Source organism: Rattus norvegicus, chromosome 19, assembly GCF_036323735.1.
Source record: "Rattus norvegicus strain BN/NHsdMcwi chromosome 19, GRCr8, whole genome shotgun sequence".
NCBI classification, from domain to species: Eukaryota; Metazoa; Chordata; class Mammalia; order Rodentia; family Muridae; genus Rattus; species Rattus norvegicus.
The window spans coordinates 70,677,277-70,698,460 of record NC_086037.1 but is presented as its reverse complement, the minus strand read 5'-3'; the positions used below and the strand labels follow the sequence as shown (position 1 = coordinate 70,698,460).

Sequence of the window (21,184 nt, the reverse complement as noted above, 5' to 3'; positions counted from 1 at the left end):
TCAGTGGTCCCTTGATGCTGATTACCTGTAGCCAGGACCCTGACTTATTTATCCTTACATCCGCAGAGAGAGGCCGGTGTTCAGCAAGTGAACAGCAAGTGTTCAGTGCACCCTATCGAATTCAAGTGATGTAATTGTTGCGTGCCACTTCAGGAGAGCGTGAGGGGGTTGCAGCACCCACGATTGCAGGCTCAGGCCTGGGTGCTAAAGCTAACACAGTTTGACTTTCAGCTTTCTGAGTTTTTCGTTCTCTGTAATGGCATCTGCCTCAGCACCGACTGTCGACTTGACATATCTTAGAACTACCTGAAAGAGACATTCTAGTCTACTACTTGTAGCTCTCAGGTTGGCCCTTTGGCACATCTGTAAGGGCTCATTGGTTTAGTAACTGATGCAGAAGGGTCCAGCCTACTGTGGGCAGTACCTTTCACTGGGCAGGTGGGCCTGGCCTGTAAAAGCTTGCTAGCTAAGCATTAGCCTACCGAGACCTGCTCAGCTTAGGTCCCATAGGTAGAGACAGTAAGGGACTGAAGAAAGGACACACAGAAGTACATGCAGTGAAGCTGGGATCAGGTGGCTCTGTCGTCATCACTGCAACCTGGAAGCTCAGTGTGTTTAGTTTTGTACAGCATGGCAGGCTGGGGAACTAGACTTAGCAGGAGAGCTCTGCAGATGAGAAGTGTCAGTCTGTAAGCCTCAGGATATAGGAAGCCACAGTTGCTAGTATCCATACACACCGATCAGTCATCTCAAACACTGATACTCAAGGCTTCTGGGGGAAGTGTTGATGTTCCTCTTGATGCTGGCCCATACAGGTAATGGCTTTTATAATGTCCTATGGAGCCATTGGCCTTGGAGCCATTGACATGGCCATGCCCATGTCAAAATACACATTCTTTCAATAGGTTATTTGCTGGGGGGTTTCCTCCCCTCCCTGCGAGAGCCAATACATAGTGTTCCTTAATGGCTTCTGCTTTGAATCTCTGCTGTGATTTTCCTCAATGATAGACAATGACCTGGAAGTGTAAGAAGATACCCCATCCCCAAGTGACTTTGGTTCAATTGTTGAGCATAGTGACTAAAAGGAAACCAGGCAGTGTCCAAGGATGCTTGAGTGTGCGGTGGGCAGGGTAAGGACATGCCAGTGTGAGGCAGGGTAGCCCAGGCGGTGAAAGACAGAGGAGAAGACGCTGCTGGAGCATGAAGCTAAGCACTCAGAATGGAGGAGGACAGCAGCCTCTCATGCAGCGTGTGTAGCCTACTTGCGAGTGTTGGACAAGGAGTCTTGGGACAGGACTTATCCAAAGAGAATCTATGTCCCCTGAGTCCTCCTTGATGCCATCACTAATGGAGATGTGTCTCTAATATCTCTTTATTGCAATAAAATTGACCTCGTAAGCACAGGGTGATATATACAAGATGATAAACTTGCCCGACAGTCCCTGATAGCATGCCCTTAGTGTGGTCAGAGGATAGGAGTTACCTGTCGTTTCCTATGCTCCCCATGGTCTTTTAAGAAAATCGTTTATACATTTATTATTGGGCAGAGGAAACTGGGTGCATATGCCATGGTGTGCCCATGGAGGTCAGAGGTCAACTTTGTGGAGTTGGTTACATGGATTCTAGGGATTGAGCCTGGATCATCAGGTCTGCCTGGAAGATACCTTTTTCCCACTGAGTTCTCACTGCCCCAACCTCACCCCCATTTGATGCTCTCGTATAAGCTTTGTCTGTTGGAAATGGTGAAGCATTAAGTGATAGAATGGGTTGTCCGTGCTCCTCTCTGTGAGGAGTGCCTGTCTAATCATAATATTTCCATGCGATTTTGAGATCTGCATTCATAGGCTAGCGTCTTAGTTAGGGTTTTACTGCTGTGAACAGACACCGTGACCATGGCAACTCTTATAAAAGACATTTAATTGGGGCTGGCTTACAGGTTCAGAGGTTCAGTCCATTATCATCAAGGCAGGACCATGACAGCATCCAGGCAGGCATGGTGCAGGAGGAGCTGAATTCTACATCTTCATCTGAAGGCTGCTATCAGAATACTGACTTTCAGGCAGCTAGGATGAGGGTCTTAAAGCTCACACCCAAAGGGACACACCCACTCCAACAGGACCACACCTACCCCAACAGGGCCACACCTACTCTAACAGGGCCACACCTACTCCAACAAGGCCACACCTACTCTAACAGGGCCACACCTACTCCAACAGGGCCACACCTACCCCAACAGGGCCACACCTACTCTAACAGGGCCACACCTACTCCAACAAGGCCACACCCACTCCAATAGTGGCCACACCTCCAAGTAGTGCCACTCCCTAGGCCAAGCATATTCAAACTATGACAGATAACAGCTAACTTACCCATCTTTTGCTGCAAGTTTTAACCAGAACACCAACCCTTTCCAAAACTGTCCTCTGAGCTGCGCTGCTGGAGAAAGGAGATGCCAGAAGGCTTGTGGGTTTCTGCAGGAGCAAAGTGGGACGGGTTGTGCACACAGACCCCACCCTCAAAATTTACCCTGTAAGTAAAGAAGATTAGAATTTGGTCCTCATGGTTTTCAATGTTCTCTTTCTCTAAGCCTTGTGCACATGGCCCTCCCCATGCACCTTGTGTGCATAGTTCTTTCCATGTTCACTCTCAATGGTCAAGTTTACATTGCATTCAGTTAGTACAGACCAACATATTATTTCTCAAAAGCCTCTTATTACTGTGTCTAAAATTCAGACAACTTCTAGACTATTTGTTACAGCATCTAGAGTTTTCTGATTCCCTCTCTGGCTAAATCTTCAGGCTCTGCAGTGTTGCAATACTTCCTTACGCTTCTTTCAGGGGAGAGGCGTGAAGTCCTGCCAACAGTGCCTCGGTACGGCTAGGGAGGTGGGTGGCCCAGTTTGTGAGGCACAAGCATGAGAACCTGAGTTTGATCCCCAGAACCCACATATAGAACCTGGGTGTGAGCTCTGCACTTGTAATCCTGGCCCCATGCACACTCTGGGGAGATGGAGACAGACTGGTCCCTGGGACTTGCTAGACAGCCAGCTTGACTTACTTGGTAAAATCCAGACCAGTGACTGACTCTGTGTCAAAAAAAAACAAAGACAAAAACAAAAACAAAACAAAACAACAACAACAAAACAGATTAGATGGCTGAGGAGAAATGACTCCTGAAGTAGACAGTTGACATTTAGCTTACACACACACACACACACGCACGCACACACACACACGCACACACACGCACGCACACACGCACACACACGCACACACACGCACATACACACACATAGGAACACATATGCAAACACATACATACAAACACATACATGCATACTCCCCCCACAATAAATTTTAAATGCTTAATATACTGAGAAGAAATGTATCTTTTTATTAAACATGCATACATTTACCATTAAGGAAGGGGAAATTATCACCGTGGATTATCCCTCTAGAACTCTCGAAAGAAGAGCAAATGTAGCTCAGGTGCCCTGTGTGAGGAGAACACACAGCAAATCTTATTAGAGTCAATTATGGTTGCCAGGGGCATCCACAGATGCCAGCAGAGAAAAGACAACTTAGAATGCAGGGGCACATCAACATCGCCAAATAACCTAGGACAGCAAAGCCAGAGCCCAGCCCAGCTCCCGACATGGGAAAGAAGAATGGGACCATGGGCTGAACTCACCCATATGTGACAGGGAGGTAAAAGGAGGCAGCCTGTCAAGATGGATGTAAACGAAGCCCTCTTTACAGAGGTGGACAGACGCCCTCCCCCAGCTGTGGGTGGGAAGAGTGAGGTTTATAAACTGCCAAGCCTTTCACAATATTTTTTATGCTTAATGCAGTTCAAAAACATTCCCAATGGAATCAAATTCACAGCTTTGGCAAAATGATCATAAAGTCTATTTAGAAAAACAGCAGCTCGTAGCTTAAGGAAAACTCGAAAGAGAGAGACAAAAAAAGTGAGATTATTGCTTTGAGACTTAAGAGTCTATTTTTTAAAAGGCTGAATCATGAGAAAAAAGAGAGAGAGAAAGACCCGTCCAAGATCAGGGTGGGATTAGCAGATCTGAGGAAGCCAGGAAGGACTCATCAGTCATGAGCATGTACTGTGTGAAAACTGAGCGTCACAATCAAGAGTCGATTATCCAGTGTGCGGCGTCCAGCAGTGGGAGGGAGAAAGAGTTTTAGCACTAATCCTTCACTAGACACCAGGCTGTGTCACAAAGGGATTAGAGAGTTTCGGGAAGACAGGAAAGTGGGTTGGCAGAGAGGAGGAAGTCCACCCCGTACTGGGGCAGATAAACTATCCAAGCAGACCTGCTGATTAAAAGCAAAACAATCTGAATCAAATTGCTTCTGCTCTTGCTAAAAACAACAGAGTGAGGATAAATTTGGGCAGCTAAAGGAGTGGAGTAAACAGAGCAGGCAGCTCTCTGTTCAAGTTCAGTTAGCCTCTGTCTTCATCTCTGACACAGCAGAGAGAAACATTTCTGGGGCTGTGAGGCAGAGGGTCTGGAACACTGAGGCCCACCTTCTCAGGGTGAGAATGAAGGTGAGGAGGTCAGTGTAGCTGTCCTGGCTGCCCAGAATGGTGGGAACACTCACCCTGCTGCTCTTAGCTGCAATAGAAATCCTGATTTGCGGGGATCTGCAAAACGTTTGTGAACAAGTAAACCGTGTAAATGCTTGATGAGGCTTGTTAGAGGTGACCTCCACAGAGGAGAGGTGCCTCAGCCGTGAAGGGCAGTAGTCTGGTTCCCTGGGCCACATCTGGTGGCTCACGCCTGCTTGTGACCTCAGCTCCAGAGGACCCAGCACTGACTTCTGGCCTCTGTGGGAACCTGCACATAAGCAGCACATTCACAGCGATGCACATAAATGAACATTTAAAAATAAACCTTGGCGCTGGAGGGATGGCTCAGTGGTTAAGAGCACTAGCTGCTCTTCCAGAGGTCCTGAGTTCTATTCCCAGCAACAACCTGGTGGCTTCACAACCATCTGTAATGGGATCTGATACCCTCTTCTGGTGTGTCTGAAGACAACTCATATACATAAAATACAGTGTACTCATATACATAAAATAAATAAAAATAAATAAATCTTAAAACTCAAGCATTTACAATAACTAAAATTGGACCACTGTGTCCCACTGTCCTTAAAAGCCCACCCCAGTGAATTGTAAACCCAGAGCTGGGAGAAAGGAACCTGAAGGCCTGTAGACCCCTGTCTCTTACCTTCCTTCCTACCAGCCATTATGATGTCAACTGCTTAGGAAAGGGAGAGTTTCAACAACAACACACACAGAGACACAGACATACAAACACACATAGACACATACACACACACAGACACACACTCACACACAGACACACACAGACACATACACACAGACACACACTCACACAGACACATACACACAGACATACATACTCACACACACAGACATACATACTCACATACAGACACACACATAAACCCAGACACACACAATGACACACACACTCACACACACACAGACACACAGACACACACAGACATACACACACACACACACACACAGGAATTCATTACTGCGTCATAAATTAGCAAATCGTGGCTTGTGATTTAAATTATAAAGGAGGGGCATAACAAAAACAGGGCACAGAATATTGGGGGGGGGTGTGATTATTTGCACTGAAGAGCCCTTGACTGCCCAGCTGACCCTATGGTTAAAACTAAACCGTCCTTCAGAGACTGTGGAATGTCCAGGACGCACACCCAGAATGCAGCAGGATTATCATAATTTTCAAAAAACAGTTTAGAATTTTTTTTAAAAAAAAAAAAAAGCTAAACCCCAGCGTCCCTTATAACCCAGATATTTACACAAGGAAAGAGAGCACCCGTGTCTGGAGACACACATCATGAATATTCACTGCCGTTTTATATAGGACAGTCAAAACCAGAAGCACATTCAAATGCATGTCCACATGCGAATAAACACACTGAAGCATACTGTTCCGAAGAATCCTCCCCGGCAACAAAGAGGAATCGACTGGTAGACAGTAACCTGGAACAGATACCGGGAGAATTGTACTGTGTGCGATGGTTTAATAAAAGCCGGTCCCCTAGCCTTATGTATTGGAAGGCTCGCTCCCCAGTGACGAACTGTTTGGAGGTGTGATTGCTAAAGGATGTGTGTCACCTGAGGTAGGCACTGAGGTTTCAAAAGGCTATGCCTCTCTTTGCCTGCTACTGTGGATAAGGATACAAAACCCCTTGGCTGCTGCCCCAGCACCATGCCTGTCTGCTTCCCGACATGATGATCATGGACTGGCTCTTTAAAACTGTAAGCCAGCATGCTCTTCATGAGCATTGCCTGGGTCATGGTGTCTCTTCACAGCAACAGAACAGTGACTAAGACTGAACCAAAAGAAGCCAGACTGGGGATTGGGGATTTAGCTCAGTGGTAGAGCGCTTGCCTAGAAACAGCAAGGCCCTGGGTTCGGTCCCCAGCTCCGGAAAGAGAGAGAGAGAGAGAGAGAGAGAGAGAGAGAGAGAGAGAGAGAGAGAGAGAGAGAAGCCAGACTGAAAAATAGAAGCCAGACCTACAATGTGATTTTCTGTGTATAGTGTGTGTATAGTGTTCTGAAAATGAGATCAGATCATAAACATGAAGCAGAGATCAGTGTCAAGTGAGGGATAGAGTGGGCAAACACCAGAAAGGAAACCCCAGAGCCAAAAAAATATGCTGCTAATTTACATTTAAATCATTAAATTATCAATCAATGGTGATGCCCTTCCGGAGGTAGGCCTGTGTCAAAATTCATCACGCTGAGACTGGAGAGATAGCTTAATGGTTAAGAGCACTGGCTGGTCTAGCAGAGGATCCAGGTTCAAGTCCCAGCTCCCACATGGCTGCTCATAACTGTTCCAGAGGACCCAAGTTGTCTTGTGGCCTGCAGGGGCACTAGTATGCCAACATGCAGGTAAAAACCTTTGTACACATGGAATAAAAATGAATAAATTTTAAAACCCCTTCAGACTTCACATTTTAAATACATCAACGATACCTCAACAATGCTGTGTGAATGTGTAAGGTAGAGAGGGGTTCAAGATCATCCTCAGCTATAAAGCAAGTTCAAATCCAGCCTGGAATATGAGAGCCTGCCTCTAATTACATGATTGGTTAGTTGCAGTACTGTTCTAACATGCCATCCAGCTTGGGAAGAGAATTGAAATAATTTTCATTCACGTTTGCCCTCCCTCTAAGAGTAAGAGAATGGTTACCCTCCAGACTTACCTGCCCCACACTCAAACCGATGCCTGTTTTCTCTTCAAACAGAAAAATCAGTCAATTAAATATGACACAGTTTTGAATCATATTACTTGATAAAGCATTCTTCCCTGTGAAGAACTATGTAGTGATTTTGAATGACATAAACTCATCCCAGAGAAAAACAGGAAAAAGCTAGCAATCTTTACAGCCAAAAAATGCTATAAATGGCAGACTTGCTCTCTGGGAGGCCTGGTGCTTTGCAAGTGTGAGCAATGACAACAGGGTCTAGACAGATTCCTCTGGGCTTCTGAAATAAAGCTAAGTCAAATCTCAAATCATGGTTCTAGCTAGCTTTAATCATCCACCTGACACAGCTCAAGGTCACCTGAGAAGGGAGCGTAGATTGAGGACTTGCCTAGATCAGATTGGCCTATGAGCCTGTCTTGTTAATCAACATAAGAGGGCTTAGCCCACTATGGGCAGCAACATTCCCTAGGCAGGTGGGCTGGGACTGTACAAGAAAGCTAACTAAGCATAAGCTTGTAAGTGAGCCAGCAACAATGTTTCTCCATGATTTCTGCTTAACATGGTCGCTTCAGTTCCATCTTAACTTCCCTCAATAGTGTGAGGGCAAATCACCCTACCACAGGCTGCAGCAGCAGTTGGAGAATTGGGTAGTGCATTATCACTTTAATTCCTCCCACATTCTCAGTACTCACTGACTTCCAAGAGGTAGTTCAGAACAGATACATCGGGTGTATGACAAGAGACGGTGTGGGGACTGTGGTCTTCCTAAACCACCTTCTCTACACGGGTTCAATCTGACCACTTCACACCCATCGGTCGGTGTCTGTATTCTCTTTATCGTTCCTACTGCCTGTCCAGCTTTACATGTTAACACAGGCATCACGCTAGCACACATTGTTTACATTTTAAGATCAACAAAAGGAAGCCAGGCAGGTGACACTAACCTTACATTCCCATGCTATGTGTACTGAAGTAGCTGGAAAGTGGTAGTTATTTGTCTGTCTGTCTGTCTGTTTATGGATCTGATGGCTGAATGGAAGTGTATAGCATGGTCCAACCTGTAAATGTATGCAAGGCTTCTGTCTGGTGTCTCCAGGATGCATGTTGACACCCGAGGCCACCCGGGACCTTGTTGAGACTGTTAGCATCAGCCCTGCTTTGTGAGAGTCTGAGTTGCGGGCTGGAGAGATGGCTCAGTGGTTAAGAGCACTGGTTGCTCTTCCAGAGGTCCTGAGTTCAAATCCCAGCAACCACATGGTGGCTCAGAACCATCTGTAATGAGAGTCTGAGTTGCGGGGCTTCGGGAGGTCTGTGGGGACTCAGTATCCCGTCCAAGTTTGTGGGACGGAACCTTAGGCCTCTCATGTGTAGACATGTGTGTTCCCTCCACCGTAGTGCATGTGTGTTTATCCACAAGCACCATACCTACCTCCCTTTCCCGGAGACGTCCACAGTGGGAGCCGGCGACTAAGCTAGTGGACTTAGCTTAGCCCTGGGGTGTCTTAGTGAGTGAGCAGTGCAGAGGGTCAGCACCCTGCCACTGACTCACCACTGACTCACCTGGCAAGCGCCAGGAGGAAGCCACACAGAGCTGACCTCACAGCCAATCTTCTCTTCCTAGAAGGACGTCCTGAGATCGGACCTCATCATCTGCTCCGCAGCTGCTGTCCTCTCCTTTGCAGTCAGTGCCAGCACTGTCTTCCTGTCCTTACGGGTAGGTGTCCCCAAGGCTCTACACCCCAAGGCTCTGGGCCCCAAGGCTCTGCACCCCTTGCCGTTCTCTTGATGGAAGCTAGGCATGGAATGAGAGCACAGAAGGGTAGAGGAGTCAGGGGAGAGCCTCAAGGAACACACACACTGAGAGCCACATCCTGGGCCACCTTTCTGTGTGTCACTTCCTCTCCCTGGGGGAGTCGTTTTGTCTCTAAGAGTGATGAACACGGGGTTGGGGATTTAGCTCAGTGGTAGAGCACTTGCCTAGGAAGCGCAAGGCCCTGGGTTCGGTCCCCAGCTCCGAAAAAAAGAACCAAAAAAAAAAAGAGTGATGAACAGTTTGTAATCACGGACAGTTGTCAGTGTGACAAGCTGGGAACAGACACCAGACCTCCATCAGTAGAGGGAGAAGTCACTGTATCTGGACTAAGCCACAGTGATGGACATTTGGAGACACACACACACACACACACACACACACACACACACACACACACAAATATATATACATATATGCATGCATGCATATATATATACATATATACATACATACTGAGAACAAGCTAAGCAGAGGCTACATGGTACCTTGCCTTACAGTTCTTACAGAATATTGTTGCCTTGTAAACAAACATGGGACGTCCACCACGGCCACATCCTCCCAGGACTGCTCTATCAGCTGAGTGTGCTGGTCTCTAGTTTTGAAAAGAGATGACGATGTAGGGTGTGATGCCGGGGGCAGAATTCTCCCAGTCTCTTCCAGGGGTCACTCCCCCACCTTGTTCATAGCAGCTCTCAACACACAGGTCTTCCTATGAGAGGGAAGAGGGTAGGGGGCAGGCTCAGTCAGTACCCTGGTAGACTTACAAGCCTTCCAGCTAGCCTGGACTACTGAGTGAATTCCAGGCCAGTGAGAGACTGTCTCAGAAAACTGAGATGCCAAATGGGACCTGAGGAATGACATCCAAGATTATCCCCTGACCTTTTCATGCATGTGTATGCATGTGTACCTGCACGCACATGACATGCACAGGCCAAAAAAAAAAAACAAACCAAACACAGGAGGGAAGGCGTGATGGCAGATGCCTGCATTACTCAAGAGTGTGTTTGTGTTGACCGTTGACCTCCCCCTCCCCACAGCCTTTTCTCAGCATCGTGCTCTTTGCCCTGGCGGGCACCGTGGGGCTTATCACACACCACCTGCTCCCTCAGCTCCGGAAGCACCATCCCTGGATGTGGATTTCCCACCCTGTGCTCAAGAGTAAGGAGTACCAGCAGCGGGAGGCAAGAGGTCAGTGTCCCAGTCTCGGGAGGGACAGCAATGCGGTGGGTGTCCTTCTCGTGATCCAAGTGCGCAGCTCTGCCCGTGAGTGCGATCGGTGCTGCACGCTTCAGAGGCAGCGCCGTTGACTGCGCGTTTGCCCATAGTTACAAGAATGGAGTCTAGGCGTCGCACAAAACAGGCCGCTCAGGTGGAACTGGAGAGGACGTCTGTCAAATTAACTATAAAGTCCTGTTAGCGTAGTCACTGCTCATTGGTTTCATAGGGAGATTAGCATCTGTTGCTCACGCTTGACGGTTACAATTCTGGTCACAGTGACTGGTCACTGAGGAGAGAACCACTCCATACTCGAACATTAGCTACCAGGCCCTGGATTCTTGAGCTTCCACGAACTCGCTTTGTGTAGACAGTAGCTGTATCTACATGGGTAGATATAGCAGTTTCCATGGGAGAATAGCCTGGTGCAGACCTTCAGATAAAAGATACATTTCTTCTGGAGGGTGGGGATGTGGCTTGGTTGGTGGAATCCTTACCAAGCATGAAAAAAAAAAAACAAAAAACAAAACAAAACAACAACAACAACAAAAACCCCCTCTAGGTTTGATGCCTAGCACTGCATAAATTGGGGGTGGTTCCCACATGCCTGAATGCCTGAAATCCCAGCATTTGGGAAGTGGAAATGGGAAGATCAGAAGTTCCAGGTCATCCTTATCTACATAATAAGGTTGAGGATGGCCCGGGCAGCATGGCCTTTGCCTCTACATAAAAAAAAAAAAAAAAATTAAAATGTAAATTGGGTACAACTCCGTAAGCCCCTCTGCTCTGCAGTTTCCTGCCCTGCAGTTTCCTGCCCCCCACACATGAACAGAGAGAAGAACAGATGACCTGGTCCTACTTTCAGATATTTAAAATGAATTCCCAGTAAATACTAAGGCATTGAAACTGCCTAGAGCTGCTGGGTGCACACGGTCAGCTCACTGTGACCTTTGGTTACAACTAGAGTTCGGTTGTGCACCGGGTGGGCGGAGGCACCAAAGGACTCCAGGAGGCTCTGGATTTAGAGACTTTGGCATCTTATGATGACAAAGGGGAGGTCAGGAAAAGGTCAGAAGAGGGAAGGAAGATGTGGTAGGATTAGTGGCAGCACCGTCCAGCACGGAGAGCCTGTGGTAGGCAGGGGATGGCTCTGGCTGGGACCAGAAGCTGCCTGGACTGCGAACCGTTTAAGACGGAGAAGGAGTGATGAGCAAGGAACTGTGTCTGAAACCTTTCCCTTCGGAGGAGAAACGAACGCTCACAACCCAGCCTCCAGTTCCCACAGCTCCTCCCCGAAGAAGAGTCCGGCCACAGCCCCAGGCTGGTGTGCTACTTAACCTCAGCGATTCCATGTGCTACTTGAACTCAAATTGTTGCCATTTTACCAAGACCTAAAGGGGTAGGCAGGAGTGGCGCCTCGGTAAGGGTCCATGGCCCGTGCCATAGACGGCTTGTGGAGAAGTCCTGTCCTGCTTTGCTTCTGCTGCCGTGGTAAACACCAGGACAAAAAGTGAGTTGGGATGGAAAGGGTTTACCTTATGACTTTCGGGTCCTGCCCCTTCACAGAGGGGAATTGGGTCAAGAACTGAAAGCAGAGGCCATGGAGGCCTTTCCTTGCTCAGCCTGCTTTCTTAGAGTACCAGGACACCAGCCCATGATGGGCTGCCCAGCCACCCACATCAGTCATCCATCAAGAGAATGTCCCCTCGGACTTAACACAGGCCACTATACCGGAGACAGTTCCTCATTGAGGGTCTCTCAGGAATGTCCAGTTGACAAGAGGGTCCCTCAGGAATGTCCAGTTGACAAGAGGGTCCCTTGGGGGTGTCCAGTTGACAAGAGGGTCCCTCGGGGGTGTCCAGTTGACAAGAGGGTCCCTCGGGGGTGTCCAGTTGACAAGAAGGTCCCTCAGGAATGTCCAGTTGACAAGAGGGTCCCTTGGGGGTGTCCAGTTGGCAACTGAAGCAACAGTGACACCTGCAGGCAGAGGATGGATGTTCTCTCCCTTCTTCCTGCAGCAAAAATACCTAACCAAAGAAACTTAAGGAGAGAAGATTTGTTTGGGTTCTCCATTTGAAGGAGCAGTTCATCTCATCAGGGAAGGTCTGACCTGCAGAGGCTAGAGACAGCTGATCACATGGCATCCATGGTCAGAGAACAGAGACAAACCAATGCCAGCATTCAGCTTTCTCCTGTTTCTTCAGCCTGGATCCCAGGCCATGGAAGGGCGTCATCCATAATTAAAGAGGGTTTCTCACCTCAATTAACCCGATCTAGATCGTCCCTCACAGCTGTGCCCAGAGGCTCATGTCCCCTGCCACTCAAGTTGACAATGAATGTTAGTCATTGTGGATGGATATTCAGATGAACTAGAAAACACACGGGACTCCGTAACGGGAGTGCTGAATCTGGTACATGGTGCGATTCAGTAAATGTTGGCTGAATGAACAAATTGCCCTTTGCTTTGTAAAGTCACAGAAGGAAGGGAGGGTCCCTGCAGGCTGGTGTGTACAAGGAAACCTTTGGAGGTAGAGAGCAGGTAAAAGAACACCCTGAGAAGCATGCCAGTGGGGAAACCTTTAGATGTTCATTTTTCCATGCATTAGAATAAAATGAGTGAGGATTATATTATGTAAATTATAGTATGTAAATTATAAAACACATCAATTGAGAATCTCATTTAATATCAATATATATACACACATATATGTATATATATATATGTGTGTAAATATATATATTAATGTGCCACTAGTGATTCAATAATAAGTCCCAGACTTGTAGTTCTGCGTGAGATCTACCTTGCACTGTAGCGAAGCTGGTCCCCGTTGCAGGCTGACTGGTCTCTGCATAGCACAGACATGACTCGGAGGGATGCCACGTTCTCTCACGCATCTTTCATGTCTGTCAGAGTGACAGAGCGTGTGGAAATCAAATAGAGCAAACCGTCGTGAAAAGCAGCAGCTTCCTGTCAGCCCGACCCTTCCCCTCTCTGATGCCTCCTTTCCAAGAAAAATCACTTCCTCTTGGATAGCCTGTTGATTTACGTAATTCTTCTAAATAATGCTACTGTGTTTGTTCTGTGCCTTGGATGTACCTGACTTGCTTATCTGTCGTCTTATGAACGAGGCTTCTCACGTCCCTCCTTTGGCCTCTCTGGTTGTCTGAGACCTTCATCTTCCCATGTCAGGTGCCAGAAGGGCTGAGCGGCAGAGGTGACAGTTGTAAGCTGTCACTGCAGTAAGGATGAAGCTGTCATCTGCACCCTAAGGAGAAAGGGTCTATAGAATGCAAACTTAGGGAGGAAAGGTTTTAGGGGCTCACAGTTCCAGGGCTTTCAGTCTTCCACAGCAGGGATGGCCTATCAGAACAGTTCAGTTCATGCTGGTAGGGGAATGAAGCAGAGGCTGTTCACATCAGGGAGGACCAGGACAAAAAAATGGCAAAGCTGGAACCAGGGGTCTGGTGGCACCCCCAAAAGCCCATTCCGAGACTGGCGGTCCTCTTCTTCAAGCAGAACCCCCACCTCCTGAAGGAGCCATACTGTCCCCACGCAGATGCAAATTATAAGGGTATGTTTCCGTTAGCACTAGGGTGTGGGCAGAAATCTTAAAAGGAGGACTTTGTATCAAATGAATTCTAGGTGCTGTAAGGATTTTAAGTGTCGTCAAAATGAAGGAAGGGAGGGAGGAAAGAAGGAAAAAGATAAATGTGGCTGTTGTCTTAGGGTCTCTGTTGCTGTGGTGAAACGCCATGCCTGAAAGCAGCTCGGGGAGGGAAGGGCTAATTCCACTCTGAGTTTCACTTAACAGTTCATTACCAAAGCCGTGAGGGCAGGAACTCAAGCAGAGAAGGAACCTGGAGGCAGGAGCTGACGCAGAGGCCATGGAGGGATGCTGCTTACTGGCTTGCTCCTCATGGCTTGCTCAGCCTGCTTTCTTATACCACACAGAGCCCAGGGGTGATACCACCCACAATGGGCTGGGCCCTTCCCCCATCCATCACTATGTGAAAACATGCCCTACAGGTGTGGCTACAGCCAGGTCTCCTGGGTGTGTTCTGTTAGTTGAGGTCCCCTAGCTTGTTTCAAGTTCACGAATGCACAGTGCTCTGCAAAGAACCTTTGTTGCTGGTTCATAACAGCTTGCAAGTTCTGCTCCAGGGGATCTGATATCTTTTCTGGCCTCTGCATTCATATGCATCCATGTATGTCTGTGCATGTGTATGTATATATGTATATACATGTATGCGTATATGTATATATGTGTGTATATGTATATATACACGGTATATATGTCTGTCTGTATATGTGTGTGTATGTATATATGTATATACATGTATGTATATATGTATGTGTATATGTATATATGTGTGTATACATATATATACACAGTATGTATGTATGTCTGTATATGTGTGTGTGTGTATACCATGTATGTAAACATGTCAGTCCCTCCTATTGCTCTACAGCCTTTTATGTGTTTGCAAGTTTGCCATGGTGTCAAGCCTGCCCCATCAAAAATATAAAGTACCCAGTGCATGCCACAGACAGTCCGGAGTGCACTTCCAAAGCAGAAGACAGAGCATCACAGGGCTGAGGATTTTATCCTGACCCACCAGGCAGGCGGTCCTCCTGGAAGGACACCCCCACATCCCCCACTTTGATCTGCCAGGTTGCCTCCTTTGTCAGGTGCCTAACTAGACCGTGCGTCTTCCCTGTCACTGGGCGGCCATCACAGAGAAAGGACAGAGTGCTGTGTGGTACCGCTGTGGCTCTCCTTCATCATGAAAGGAGCAAAGAGTCCTAATTCAGATGTGAGGGGACACTAAACAGACCTGAAGAGGAGGTCAGTCAGCCTCACAGGAGAGGAAGAGACCTCCAGGCATGGGATGAGTCACAGGAAGCCCTGAAGCAGAATGAGGTTACGGGAGAAAAGAAAGGTCATGAACTTTGAGATTATGCTGGGCAGGGTCCAAGGGCTGAGCAGTCCTGGGATGTAAGTGCAGCCTATTTATGGAGAATGGAAGGGTGGCACATGTGTCACTTGGAAGGACTTTACAGCCATAGTTCCAGCCCAGAACGACAAAGAGAGCAAGGGTACCTGTAGATCACAGATGGTCCATGGCCATTTGCTAACCCCCGATGTTCATTCCACTCACTAGGGTTTCTCCAGCACAGATACCTCAGGGGTGACCCCCTCAATGCCCCGAGCAGAGAGCCTCAAACCTTCCAGCTTGTGCTGGATCCTGATCAGAATAGGAGATGGGTTTACAAACCTCGACAGCATCCTGAGGGTTCCTGATTAATTTTTAATAATTGGGAAGACCATTGTAGTCCCACGGGCACCTAAGCAAAATACAACCTGAAAACCCTTTAAGAAAATTTAAAGCATCGAACTGCAGTGAGCAGCCATAAACTTGTAAATAGCGTCATTATTTTGCATTCTGTCGCTCATGGGGCCTCATATTCCAAGGAAAAGAGGAAGAACAATTCTCCGGTAATGTGTTTTTATGGCCTCTTTGCATATCCAGGATGTTCCAAAGAGGCAGTTATAAAATACGATCACGCAGCTTTTATTTTTAACTGTGCCGAGTATGACTGCAGAGACGATATGGGGACGGAGGACACATGTTTGTCATGTTATCTCATTTGCTAGCTTATCTTATTATTAGCTTTCTCTCGCTTGTCTCACAAGAAAGGATCGAGTTAAAATCTCAGAACTCAGGACTTGGGCTTTTGTGTAATCGTCCTTCTCTATCGCTGGTCAATTTCGATGCGCCCCTGTCTGCCCCCAACGTAAACATTCACAGTGTGATCCGCAGGCCCAGAGCTCGAAGCATCTCATTAGAATACATTACTGAGGTTGGCGGGATCCTGAGACAGGCAGGAATTAAAATGAAATTAATTTTCCATCAGTTGGTAAGTAAACAGACCCTGACCTCACAGCTTGGTAGCTGGGAGATCTCAGACCCACTTCAACTCTGCTGTTCCGTAATGATCTGTCCCTCCCTTTCCTCCTTCTTCTCCCTTCTCTCGCTCCCTTCCCTCTATCCCCTTCCCCCTCCTTCCTTCCTTTCTCTCCCTCCATCCCACCTTACTGTATGTTTGTGTGTATGTCTAGGGCTCTATAAAACAGTAAGCAAACACTTTGCACAAACACAGTTGTCAGAGAACCTTGGCAGCTCAGGCCTTTAATCCCAGTGCTCAGGAGACTTGGGGAGGCCGATCTCTCTGAGCTCAAGGTCATCCTGATCTTCAGTGAGATCTGAGCCAGCTAGGGCTACATGAGAAGACCCTGACTCAACAACAACAACAACAACAGCAGCAGCAGCAGCAAAGTAAACCCCCAACTCTCAACTTAAAAAAGAAGAGATCTTAATCTAGAGCCAAACGTGGGACCATGGCCCAAAAGTCTTGGGTTACCCCTAAGTGCATATGCAAATGTGGTAAATATTCCTGGGGATTTTACAGTAAGAACACAGTTGTAAATCAAGGCACTCTACTGATAGAAGTATCAGGTGGCTGGTGGGTTCTAGTGAGGCAGGTGGACAGCCTCAGCTCTAGGTCTCAGTTGCTGTCTATTGATTTTGGATTTGGTTCTTCAGGTTAATTTTTTCCCCACATAAGCGAGGCATGGAGCTCTTCCACAGCCATCACCACGCATCATCTGCCTGGTGACAGCATTCTGTAAGGTGCAGGCATCAACCATCCTTACCTCTGTCTGTGTGGCCTGGCCTTTTGGGGGATGGGCTTCATAAAGCCCCTTCTTGCAAAGTCAGGCAGTGGGTTCCTGGCAGTTGCTTTTCTCCTCTCTGTGACCAAACACAATGGAAAGGAGAAGCAGAGGATCATGGTCCACTGTGATGGGGAGGCTGGAGCAGCTCAGACACTGTGGATGCAGAGTTAATAACAGGGTCTCTCTGTCACTCCAGTTTAAGAAAGGAGCTCTGGGCTGGCGAGATGTCTCGGAGGTTAAGGGCACTGACTGTTCTTCCAGAAGTTCAGTTCCCTGAAACCACATGGTGGCTCACAACCATCTGTCATGGGATCTGATGCCCTCCATTGGTGTGTCTGAAAGGAAGCAATGCTGTACTCACCTACATAAGATAAATACATCTTTAAAAATAGGGAGGGAGGGAAGGAGGGAGGGAGGGAGGAGGAAAGAAAGAAAGAAAGAAAGGGAGAGAGGGGGAGGGAGGGAAGGGAAAAGGAAAAGGAAAGGAAAGGGAAGGGAAGGGAAGGGAAGGAAAGGAAAGGAAAGGAAAGGAAAGGAAAGGAAAGGAAAGGAAAGGAAAGGAAAGGAAAGGAAAGGAAAGGAAAGAAGAGAAGCAAGCTCTGGCCGAGCCCAGAAGTGGTCATCTCCTTCAAGGCCCAAGCTACAGTGGCAACTTCCGGTTAACTCCCACACTCCTAAAGGTTCCACAGTATCCTAGAAAAGCACCACCAGATGGGGACCAAGTGTGCAAACGCACGAACCTGTGGGGACAATTCACATCCAAACTACCCTGAATCTCCTTGAAATGCTAACATCGTAGACACATGGCTTAGAGCAGCAGTGGGGACCATGGTTTCTCACCTACACTCAGACACATGCATAGATACATAGACAGACACAGATAACACAGAAACACAGCCACACATGCGGACGCACGCACACACACACACACACACACACACACACACACGCATAGCTTGGATGGTTGGGGCTCATTGAATAAGTCATTCTACTTTTACATATTTGACAAGCTCTGTGTCGCATTCAGAGCCATCTCTGGCCAGGTTCCCATTGACATTTCTTGCTTTCTGTTTCTTCAGTGAGTAACTGAGGGCCATGACCACCTGCTTCTCTTATCATGGTCTGCAACAAGGCCCTGTCGCCTCGGTGGGAAGACTCCCACCTCCCCCTCGCCCCATCTCAAGCCACTCTTGTTGCCACACAGTGGAAAATACCATTTCCTAAAAGTAAATACGACAAGTTTTTGAGGATCTGCCATGCACACCCTTCCCCGGCCAGATGGCTCCCTACTCCCTCCAGCCATGGCATTTCTCAGTTTCCTGTGATGCACTGTGGTGACACAGCTTGGCTCTCTCTCCCTTCAAGGTTGTCGTGTTTCTCCGAACTGGTGACAAATGTTGATAGAATTCTGCGATGTGTTTTTGGAAGCAGGTTGAACATTTCTGATATGATGGCCTCAATCTGACACTGTTGATTTCTTATAAATGGAGAAATCAGGGGAAAAAATTATAAAGAGAGAAATTTAAACAGCTGATCTTTCGGGAGATTAAAATGGGAAAGGAAATGAAAGGGAATGGAAGGGGAGGAGGGGAGAGACGAGGAAGGGAAAGGGAAGGGAGGGGAGAAGAGGGAGCGGAAAGCAGAGGAGGGGAGGGCAGACGGGAGGGGGGAAGAGGAGGGGAGCAGAGGGGAGGGCATGTTCCTTCCTCTGTATCCATAACCCTTTATGAACTTGGTTTTCCCTGTTTTAGTAGAGACTGGCATATCTTTTGTTTTCCTTTGTTACCAACCCCAGATAAAGATTATTGTCTTTATCCAAATATATATAATTAATGCCAAGTCTCCATATATAAATATTTATATATGGAGGCTTGGCATTTATTTGTCTTATTTGAAGAGAATTTACTATAGAAAGGATTTCGTGACCAAGAAAGTAAAATATTGTGAAGCTGGAGGGGTGATGGGATGAGCTATGACTGTGTTTCACCACCCATAAATCATACCTGAGGAAGTCAGTTGTCTCGAAAACACGGGTGCTGACCTGTGTGCTATCCTCTGTGGACTGGGCAGACTCTGAGGGAGGGAGGCAGTCATCATGGAGACCTGGCGCACCACAGCCTGCCGCAAGGGAAGAGCACGTGCTACTCGCCTGAAAGAGCCTCTACTCAGAGTGGGTTTGTATTTCTTTCAGATATCGCTCATCTAATGTGGTTCGAGAGACTCTACGTGTGGCTTCAGTGTTTCGAAAAGTATCTCTTATATCCCGCCATAGTCCTGAACGCTGTCACGCTTGACGCCTTCTCCATAAGCAACTACAGGAGGCTCGGCACCCAGTAAGTGGACTGCCGCTTGTTCTCACACTAATGTGGATCACAATGTTTTCGGAACTGATTGGGATTCCTCCGAGCAGGCTGCAGAAGCCAACGTCACAGCCTGTGAATACTGAGTGGTTTCCTGTTCAAATCCATTCCGCACAGACACTAAGTGTTCAGTGACAGGGATGCAAACGAGGTTTGATCTGCCCACAGTGGTGCCACGGATAAACATCGGGGGTCTGAACATCTCCCTGCAGAAGAGCGGTTGATGATGCTCCTCAGGTGACAGGAGCTCAGCGTGAAGTGGAAATCCCAGGGTCTTCACCGCTGGCTCCACGCTTCACAAATTGCTCCAGATCACTTTCATTTAGCAAATATCATGCATGCTTCGGGGGAGAGGGGAAACGACCCTACTCTCACTTCCTGCATTTATCGAGAGGTGCCTCATCATACAAAAGGTGGGGCACCAGGTGGGGTTCTTGCAATGCATGAACCGTGTGAGGCTAAATCACTGGTTTCATAGATGAGAATTAGTTCTGAATTTACAGGTGGGAATCCGCTTGGTAATTTGCAGATCTGGCCTTCTGATGGAAGGTGAGAAGTCACTGGCCGAATACACTGTTACGGTGGGAGGAGATGCAGAACAACAATACTGTAGAAAGGAAGGTTTCTCACACGTCTGCCTTGGTCAGCTATTTAACCGATATCGTGAGAGAGAAAAGTTAGGGGACTGACTTGAAAGGTCAGAAGATTACTAGAGCAGCAAACAAGAAACCTTGGAGGTAAGGTGTAGAGTTGAAACGACTTTATAAAAGAAACTCCATTTGTCTCAGTGCTTGGAGCATAATGTTGGCTCTTTCCACGTTCTTGTTCAGAAGGTCGCTTGTCATGAGGCAGTGCACGTGGAGCAGACCCTAGCTCAGCAGCACACTGTGTGTCTTGTAACTGTCTAGGTTTTTCTGTGGAACACTCTTACGTGGCAAATGACCTCAGATATGCCCTGAGTGCATTCTGTGACTGCAGAGGAGAACAGGACTCTGGGCCACCGTCTTTGATGGATAGTGCCCCAATCTCCTTTCTGTCACAGTGATAAAAACATTCAGACCAAAAGCAGCTTAGAAGAGGAAAGGACTTAGTAGGCTTACACTTCCAGGTCTCTTGCTGAGGGAAGTCAGGGCAGGAACTGAAGTAGGAGAGAGCTTTACTTAACCACTCTAGTTGGCAGAGTGAGCCCAGAGCAGAACCTAAAGCTGAGGCCCGCTAAAGTCTCAGGCAAGAGTCAGTTTTATCCGGCGCATCAAATGGATCATACTCCTAAGGTTAAGAAGAGTCACCTGAATAAAAGCATAGCAGTCGCAAAGACAAGCTGCGCATGGCAAAAACATGCTATCCCATACAGCAGCCGTATGAGGAACAACAGCTGAAGTAAACTCACTCCTATCCAATACACCCGAGAGCGACACAAAGATACACCCCAAGAACAAAGTCCATGCTCTTGAAGAAACTGAGGTCACAAGACTCTTGGAGTTTTCTCACAAGCATTCAGAATTCCCCTCACATGACTGTTCTTAGACTGTTTCCCACAGAGCTTGAAGCGGAAACCAATGGAGGAATGGTGCTTGCTGGCTCTCTCTCTCCCAGGTCCACGTTTAGCTAGCTTCCTTACACAACCATGCCTGCCTGGTCCTGCCTGTAGTGGGCTTGGCACTCCTATGTCAGTTAGCAATGAAGACAATCCCCAACAGACATACTGCAGGCCAGGCTGATCCACACAATACCTCAATTGAGACTCTCTTCTCCGATTGATGACTCT

The 21,184-nt window shown here is 47.6% G+C and overlaps 1 protein-coding gene and 1 long non-coding RNA gene across 9 annotated transcripts in view; one reads left to right on the top strand and one right to left on the bottom strand.

Moving 5' to 3' along the window:
* The window catches only part of Pcnx2 (pecanex 2), a 150,630-nt gene that overhangs the window by 68,409 nt on the left and 61,037 nt on the right, over positions 1-21,184 (top strand). For 6 of the 7 annotated variants that reach the window (NM_001427189.1, XM_063278079.1, XM_063278083.1 and 3 more), the window contains 3 exons: positions 8,913-9,005; positions 10,142-10,292; positions 19,248-19,389. In NM_001427189.1, the coding sequence (NP_001414118.1) occupies positions 8,913-9,005; positions 10,142-10,292; positions 19,248-19,389 (386 nt within the window). The remainder of the gene's footprint in view (positions 1-8,912; positions 9,006-10,141; positions 10,293-19,247; positions 19,390-21,184) is intronic. The other variant, XM_063278080.1, reaches the window with a different exon arrangement.
* Positions 2,096-17,789, bottom strand: LOC108353197 (involucrin-like). 2 transcript variants are annotated; one of them, XR_010060521.1, is made up of 5 exons: positions 17,036-17,789; positions 13,417-16,194; positions 13,121-13,223; positions 9,609-12,296; positions 2,096-9,083 (listed from the first exon to the last, which is right to left on the bottom strand). It is a non-coding gene; the product is annotated as an involucrin-like (long non-coding RNA). The 2 variants fall into 2 exon arrangements; XR_010060520.1 differs by having other exon boundaries at positions 9,609-9,813; positions 13,417-13,585; positions 17,036-17,787.